This window comes from Astatotilapia calliptera, chromosome 1 (assembly GCF_900246225.1).
Source record: "Astatotilapia calliptera chromosome 1, fAstCal1.2, whole genome shotgun sequence".
NCBI classification, from domain to species: Eukaryota; Metazoa; Chordata; class Actinopteri; order Cichliformes; family Cichlidae; genus Astatotilapia; species Astatotilapia calliptera.
This window is the reverse complement of record NC_039302.1, coordinates 8108873-8117631: the sequence shown is the minus strand read 5'-3', so window position 1 is coordinate 8117631 and position 8759 is coordinate 8108873. Positions and strand designations below refer to the sequence as shown.

Genomic DNA, 8759 nt, shown 5'->3' with positions numbered 1-8759 from the left:
GTCCGAATATAAACTGTTTCTTTCAGCTTTGAAAGTGTGTCCACTTGCTACTTTTTTCTTTTAGACCAATGGTGGGGAAGTAATCAAAAAAACAAACAAACAAAAACGCATATTGAAAACTGTAAAAGTGATAAAGACATGAGTGGATAACGCACAGAACTTTTGTGTCCATTCATACCTTTTCCCCTCAGTTTTGATGCCTTCTTTGTAGGTTTCAGATGAGGATGACCAGCACACAGCAGAGGAGGAGTGTAAGTTTTAATCCAAGTGGCACCTGCTAATGCCAGAGTTTTATTTTGAAAAGCATCATTTTGAAATGATTAACCCAGGAAGAGACACATTGTCAGACACATGGTCACCTAGTTTACAGTTTAATAGATGTGCGTTTCAAAGGGTAAGAGATAATTTCTACTCAGTCACCCAAAGGCACTGGACTTTGTGCAACTGGTTCAAGTATACTCTCTGTGTTACATATGCTGTTAAATCTGTCTCACAATGTTTCTGAAATGATTGAACCAAATGGACAAAGTGCCCAGCCACAGCTGAACACTGTTCATTATGTAACACTGCAATTCATATAAAACCAAAGGTGAAATGATGACTTACCAGTAAGAATGGTAGTTAAAGCAGCTCTGCTATCACTCACTAGCCACTTTGTTAGGTACACCTGTTCATTTACTCATTAAAGGAACATGTAGTCAGCCAATTACGTGGCATCAACACTACATGCTAAAGTTCAAACCGAGCCTCAGCATGCGAAAGAAAGGTGATTTAAATTACTTTGAATGTGATGTGGTTGATAGTGCCAGACTGGCTAGTCTAAATATTTCAGAAACTGCTGATCTGCTGGGATTTTGCTGTGCAACCATTTCTATGGTTTACAGAAAATGGCCTGGAACAGAAAAAATATCCAGAATGCACCAATTGCTGGTGAAGAAATGCCTTGTTAGTACCAGAGATCAGAGGAGAATGACCAGCTTGCTTTGAGCTAATAGGGAGGGAGCAGTAACTCAAATAACCACTTGTTAAAAACAGAACAGAAGCAGAAGAGCATCTTTAATACAAAACCCTGAAGCAAATGGGTTACAGCACCAGAAGACCACACTGCGTGCCACTCCTTTAGACGACTGGAAAAGCATTACTTGGTCTGATGAGGCTTGATTTCTGTTGTGATTTGGATGAGGGGTCAGGATTTGCTGTAAAACACCATGAAAGCCTGGATCTATTCTAACTTGTATTATGGTTCAGGATGCTGCTGCTGCTGTAATGGCGTAGGGGATATTTCTTGGCACACAGCATTTGCTGACCATGTTCATTCCTTTATGGGCTCGGTGTATCGATCTTCTGATGGCTGCTTCCAGCAGGATAATGCACCATGTCACAAAGCCCAGATCAAACTGGTTTCTTGAACATGACAGTGAGTTCAGTGTGCTCAAATGGCCTCTACAGTCACAAGATCTTGGTCTAATAAAGCACCTTTTGGATGTGGTGCAACAGGACATTTGTATTGTTGATGTAAGCTGTAACTGTGTGAGGGTGTCATTTGAATAAGAACCAGAATCTCAGAGGAACGATTACAGCACATTTGTGAATCTGTTACACGAAGAATTTAAACAGTTCTGAAGGCAAAAGGGGTCCAATCTGGTACTAACAAAGTGTACCTACTAACTTGGCCACTGAGTGATTCCTAGCCTTTTTGGTGTGCATACTCACACATGCCTGTCAGATGAGCTTCACTTCCCTGTTTATTGATAAAACTCTTCGTGGTTTAGTGTGTTAATTTGATTGAACTACTACAATAGAGAAGATTCATGGATGTAGTGCAGGAGGACTTGCAGATGGTTGCTGTGACAGAAGAAGATGCTAGCGACAAGGTGAGATGGAGGCAGATGATTCACTGTGGCAACCCCTAAAAGTGCAACTGAAAGAAGAAAATCCTTTCCATACATTTGAGCAGCCTGTGTTTGGCTCATTTGAGTAAACCTGGTATTCATATATAACATTTGGAAACAGAACACTGGTTAGACATAACTTAATGTCCTTATTAATTTTGCATCAACAATGTGGATTCTTAATTCATTGATATTTAAAGTTAACTATTTGGTTAAAATAAATTTGGCTAGAAATGTTTTATTATTTTCCTAACTAACAATTTATCTGATATTCAGCAGCATATTTTCCATCATTTATCCATTAATTTTAGCTATCGATTTGGTACTTTTAGATAGTGATTTAATTCACAACATTCAGCTGAGCTATCTTTTTAGCTACCTAATTTTAAGCTAACAAATACTTCTGGTAGCTTGCTTCCCAGGTTTCATGAATCACTGCAGATATTTACTTTTATAATTGGAATTTAAAAGTTTGGCTTTTTCAATCTATTTTGCATGTACACATTGGGGAAAGCAGGAAAACCTGCTGGAAACCCTGACGTAGCCTGTCAATGGTTGGGGTCAGTGGCTTTAGAGAACAAGGATTCAGTGTCAGTGTCTTTTTTTGCTCTGCATGCTGCTAATAATCATTTTACTTTAGCTAAAAAAACCCAAAGTTTTTACCCTCTTGTGGAAACACAGTGTAAGCTATAGTGTTCCCAGCTTTTATGTTTGCTGCTGGGCCTATACTGTGTCTTCTTTTTAATGTTGGCTTCATCCTAATCGGTCGACTCAAAGTATCTGCAAGTAAAGCTGTACTTTCCAGTGTTACATAATGCGCACAAGCTGGCACTTTTAAATATGGTTTTGAATCAATATTATTGACTCATGATTTCTCAGTTTCTCCAACTCAAAGCCTCACCCTCTTTATTCAACCTTATGTGTGGTCTTAAAGGGCCAAAGGGAAAAAAAGATTTTCAGCTTACTGAAATAGAACTCAGGAACAAACAAAGTTGTCTGTAAGGTCCACCACACTGCTTAAAACACCAGCTACACAACATCCTTACATGTCTGTTTCTTGTAAATGCCAGCAAGCAGCTTCTTCCTTCAAAGCATCCATAATTAGGGGGCATTGCCTGTGTGTATAATTCACAGCAGACTTCAAAACCTTGTAAAGCAAACATGGAAGGCGACTTTGTTTTGAAGCACGTGGCAATATATTGTGCATTCCCCCATTGTTATACTGCTACAGCAACATTGTGGGGTGTGCTAAACACCACAAACTCTCAGGACCTCCTGGATGGGGATCCATGGGGATCCCCTGCGACATAATGAATGGTGTAAGCTCACTTTCATGTCAGTAACTACTAGAAGAAAACAACAACAATGGGAGGGACCCAGTGCTCAAAGGACCAGCTGTTGCAGCAACACTGTACTTCAAACACAACTTCTTTATTTAAGAAGACTCGACGCAATCCATTAAGTATGTTGTTTTACAGATTAGTATTTGACACAGAAGTCTACTAGTGCTGCCTGCAGTCTTATCCATCAAAGTATTACATCTGGCCACATATCTTAAAGATATACAAGAATAGATTTTTTTTTGCTGCTCTATTTATATAAACAATGAATACATAATAGATGTTCAGTAATAAAGATATTGGCACTCACAGTATTTACTTACCTCTAAAAACACTGTACATTTTCAAAGACTACAGGAGGCTTTGCATTTTTAACCATGTCACAACCTTTAGCATCGCGACAGCAAAGAATTGTGCAAAGTCTGCTAGCCTATAAACAAAAACATACATCAGATACATATGTAAACATTATTTTTGGTTTTGCCAGAAACACTCGTCTGAAGCACAAACTAAGAGCGACATAAACACATAACCTTGTAATGTTGCTGCTAATCTATTTAAATTTTGGTGTCAAAGTCAAACCAAATAGATGGCATTGAGCGCAGGGTAAGGATTCTGCTCCAAAACTCACTCTGAGAGAGAACCGAACGAGTGTTGGAAAACTCAAACTAAGACCTGTGTTTTGAAAAAGGATTTTTCCTTTTGTCACTCTTGTGATTGGCTGACTCCTATACAAAGCCATTGTTTCACACGCATAACCCCACACATACACACATGCAGAAAGCCGTGACAGGTAAACGCAGATCACTAACCAATAAAAAGACAAAAAGAGACATTTCTGGTACACTCACTTGCAGAGAGACAGTATTGGAGTAACATTAAGGCGATGTATTATCTACTGTAAAACATTACTTCATATTGAATCATTTTAGATATTCTACTAACATTTTGTATTGTAAGGATAGAGTATACAAAGTTATCAAAGTACAACAGTGCACACAGAATTGTCACCATGCTGTTTATCCTATTAATATCTGGATGCTTTAACTAAACCTGGATTGTGTTACTGGAATTTTTTTACATCATGTTTTTACATCAGTTGGATGAAACACTTTGATTTGTTTGGTATTTGGATGATTCTGAGAGAAATAGACCAAATTTAGGAATGTCTTAACTGTCCCCCCGCCCCCAGAAATGGTATCACAGTATTGTTGGATTATGTTGCATAAGATGAAAAAGATTGTTCCTTTTTTCATAAGAATATTTAAAGATTGTTTCCTACTCATATTTCTTGTTTATTTTAACAAAAGCTTTACTATGCCAGAGACAGTCCAAAAGACTTTTTCTAAAATAATAATAATAAGAAGAACAGATTAACTCTATCTGTACCTTACAAATGGAGATAGCTACATTTTAGGTTAGGGTAGGTTCTTTTTTTTATATTCCTTCAAAAAGAAATTCTACCATTACTGCAGTGTATGCAGTGCCAAGTTAATGTCCCCCATACTGCGTTTTTAGTTTCGAACCGACTTAATTGGAATATGAAGCCAACATTTTAAAAAAAACAGAAAAAGAAAAAAAAAAAAAGAGTCAAAGTTCCCCCCTAAAACACATTTGTTTCCTCCCTGAGATTTTGCAATGCCAATTATGATATTGCACTTTTTAAATTTTTTTTATTTATTAATTTTTTGGCTTGAAATCTTTAGAGATATGTTAAAAATACAAATACAAATAAACGGGGCACACGCACCCAAAATTATCTTCATCTACAGAACATTTTAGTGAGGAAAATATTTGTTAGTTCAGGAGAACTGATCCTTTATGCTCTGGCTTTATGCCCCTGGTATGTAATTTTCTCTCTGCCTCTGTCTCTTGGTCAAGCGCAACTATTATAATAATAATAACAACAATAATAATAATAAAAGAAAAATGTGGTGCTGCATTCATGAGATGATTAGGGACTATTTTCACTCAGAACTTGAGGTACTCGTTCTTCAGTCTGCTCAGTCTCGTGCCGTGGCTGCGGATGATCAAAGACAGGAGCTCGTGCTTGTCCTTCAGGCCCAGAGAAATGTCCAACGTCTCCTTCAGGACGTCCCGCGTGTGCACTATCATGTTAAGAAAGTCGTCATTGAGCCGGTGCTCCTCCTTCAGCTCACTCTCCTGGCTCTGTTTGAATTTCACCTCGAGCTCCAGCAGAGATTTCTCCGAGTTTGTAAACGCCTCGTTTATCTGGGTTGTCTCCCTCCGCAAATACTTCCCGTAGCTGTCCTCTCCGTCCAGGTCGTACGAGATGCTTTTCCCGATCCCCTCCAGCACCCTGGCAGAGTCCTCGATCTGCCTCTTGATGATAGTGAAATCGTCCCGTATGACGGCGTCCTGGTCCTCGCCGAGGCTGCACTTTCGCTCGTCTTTCATTTTAAAAAGCATCTGGCACTTCTCCGGGTCGTCGTTGTCCTCGTAGTCGCCGTCCGGCACGAAATAATGATGGAAAGTACCATTAGACATCTCCGGATGTAAAGGTCCCTGGTAAAAGCCTCCATACACCGACAGTGATAACCCGGCAAAGAGGAGCAAGTGAAAAACAGCCATGATGCCCACTTGTCCCAAATATACTCACAAATAGGAAATAAATAAGTTTAAAAATGATGTATTCGAAAAAATATGAGCCCGGTTGTCTATTAAATCCCAAACCGGCAGAAAACCACAAACATTTCAGTTAGTTTTAAAGTCCAAAGTGCGCAGTTGGTTGAAACTTTCTCGCAACCCTCTCTGATATTCTTCTGGGTCCGAGCAGATGAAGTGGCGTAAGTTGTTTTCAACCTCTCGTCCTTTAACGGAGCCTGCCAACTCCCATCACTGTCGGCGAGCACGAAGGCGATGTATGAAAGTTTGTTTCAGCAGTTGTACTCCCGGCTTTAGTCTGGTGCCTCAAACGCAACATCTGGAAGTCTCAAGTGCCGCGCTTCGGTTTTTGGCTAATAATACCTCTGTGCTACTCTCAAATTACAGCCCCTCCGTCACTTAAAAGGCTGCATTCAGTCTGCACCAGGCTGCTACCAGCAAGGCCAAAGCTGTTAAAGCCCCATCGAAACCAAGAAAGACCAAGTTTGTGTGAATTCACATAACCGTGACCAGCTGGCAGAAAAGGTTCAACAAGTTATTACCCTACCGAGAAATATAGGCTACACAAGACCACATGTAAACATGAAATGCAATCGGCCCTATAATTATAGTGAATATAACCAGGTAGTGGCCTGGTTTTATAAAATCTGTTTTTTAATACCTGACGTGAAGTGTGGCAGACATATAATTTCTGTGGTAGTATTGCATAATATAAAGATGACGTGGACACAAACAGCATTACGTATGTATGTAGAACAGGAAAAACGTATCTGATTTCATTACAGTTTGCAGGATTGTTTTCTTACACCTTACATCCAAGTCACTGCATTTCATGGCAGAATAGTGCATTGGCTCAAGTCTATGTGGAGACGCTGGTATAGCTTTTTTCAGTTTTTAATCTCGTTTTTTGTGTTGTCTGATGTTTTATTTCTCTGGACTGTGAGACTGGAATAAATAGAGACTGATATGCTGCCTATGAACAGTCATAGTAATTCGTGTAGCTTAATTTTTAAAGTTACTGTACATACAGTAATCGATACATTTGCCTTTAAGCCATGGTTACTAGTTACTTTTTTATATGCAAAACATTAAATATTCTCATAAATTATGTCATAAACTGTTATAGACCCAATGCTATCCAAGGTTCCTGCAATTTGTTCCCCATAAATACGCTACATTAAAACGGTCCTTAAGGGTTTAGGCATCATTATTGATTTGCTAGGGTTAATGGTGAGATAATGGTCTGCTGCTGTGGACTTTTACTCAAGTTCTGCAGTTTGCAAACAATAGTGGAAATGCCATTTTAAAGTTAGAAGTTAAGAAAATTGATAGATGACTTAAGTTTTTTTTCTTTTTATAGTATGCTATTTCCATTTCCCAAACAACAGCATTTCAGAAAATCTGGGATGGTATGTAAAATGTAAGTCAAACACTTCCATAAGTCTTTGTCTTTGTTCGTCCTACTATCCACTAAAGCAAATTAAGCTAAATGTAAATATGTTGCTGTCTTCTCTGGGCCAAAGCTCATTTAAAAAGGACTGACATTGTCCTGGTGTCAGACAAATTTGAAAGTGTTTTTGGGAAAACAGATACTGTAGCTCCTGAACTAAAGAGGAGAGGGACCAACTAGCTTGCTATCAGCACTCAGTTCAAAAACCTGCATGTGTTCATATCTTCTTCTTGCACATCTGGAAATGCACCATCAGTGAAAGACCAGTTTTAGATTTAGAATTTTACATATGCTCCCATCCAGATGTCTTTTTCAGAGAAAGCACATTTCAGCAAGACAGTGATACATCTACTACAACACCATGACTTTGTCTGAGGAGTGTCCAGGTGCTGAAATGGGTTGCCTATTGTCCACACCTTTCACCGATTGAAAAAAACAAACAAACAATGCCACATCATAAAACACAAAATACAATAATGAAGGCCTTTGACTTCCTCCCAAACTGTTGTTAAAAGTAGATGGGATGCTACCGAGTGGTAAGCACTGCCCTGTCCCAACCTTTTTGAGATGTGCTCCTGCCATCAAATTCAAATATTAGTTCATTATTTTCTTAAAATGGCACATTTTCTCAGTTCAAACATTTGATGTGTTTTCTGTGTTCTACAATGAATAAAACACAGTTTTATAAGATTTGCAATCAGTTTGTATTTACATTTTGCACGGCGTGAACTTTTTTGGACTTGGGTTGTGCTTCTTCCACCAACCTGATAATGTAGAATCTTCATTTTAAAAGAAAACCATTTTAACCTTCACTTTGCTTCTGCCAAATATTGCATTATTTGTTTAATATAGTAGGGTGGTTTGATCCTTGACTCTTTGAACCAAAATGTGGCCTCGGGTAAGATACTGAACCCCCACAATATGCCGCTGATCCATCAGCCAGTGTGTGTGATAGGATTGCTGCTCTATAAAAAGAGACTTGTGTGACCGGGTTAAATGTGGCTTGTAGTTTAAAGCCCTCTAAGAGGATGATAAGACTAGAAATGTACTGTATTTGGCTAATGCAGTCCACATTAATGTAAAAAACTCAGATCTGTAGCGCTGGCGGGACATAGAGAAGTCGAATCCAAGGAGTGTAAAAACATGTTTGCTAAGCAGGCTTTAACACAGTAGCCACCTGTCTTTGGGTCACTTACTGGTGTCAAATGACAGGCCGAGTCTAGTTCAAGCTAAGGGAGTGAAAATGCACGAGATAGTGAATGAGGAAAGAAAACTTTGTTTAGCTTTGACATGTAATTTGTTTTGATTTTTACAATTCTCATGCTCGTAACTACTGATTGTGAATTAAACCACAGCTGTGAAATATGTTCCCGTATTAAAACACTCTGCCAGGGCTGGAAATCCAAGAGTTGCTATTAAATTGAAAATGTAGTGATTTGTAAGCGGCTTTAG

The 8759-nt window shown here is 38.8% G+C and overlaps 1 protein-coding gene across 1 annotated transcript; it reads right to left on the bottom strand.

Moving 5' to 3' along the window:
- Window positions 1-3302: 3302 nt before the first annotated feature.
- Window positions 3303-6331, bottom strand: fibinb (fin bud initiation factor b). Its single transcript, XM_026161639.1, has one exon. The coding sequence runs from the start codon at window positions 5822-5824 to the stop codon at window positions 5204-5206; it is 621 nt and encodes a 206-aa protein (XP_026017424.1). The 5' UTR covers window positions 5825-6331; the 3' UTR covers window positions 3303-5203.
- Between the last annotated feature and the right edge of the window lie 2428 nt (window positions 6332-8759).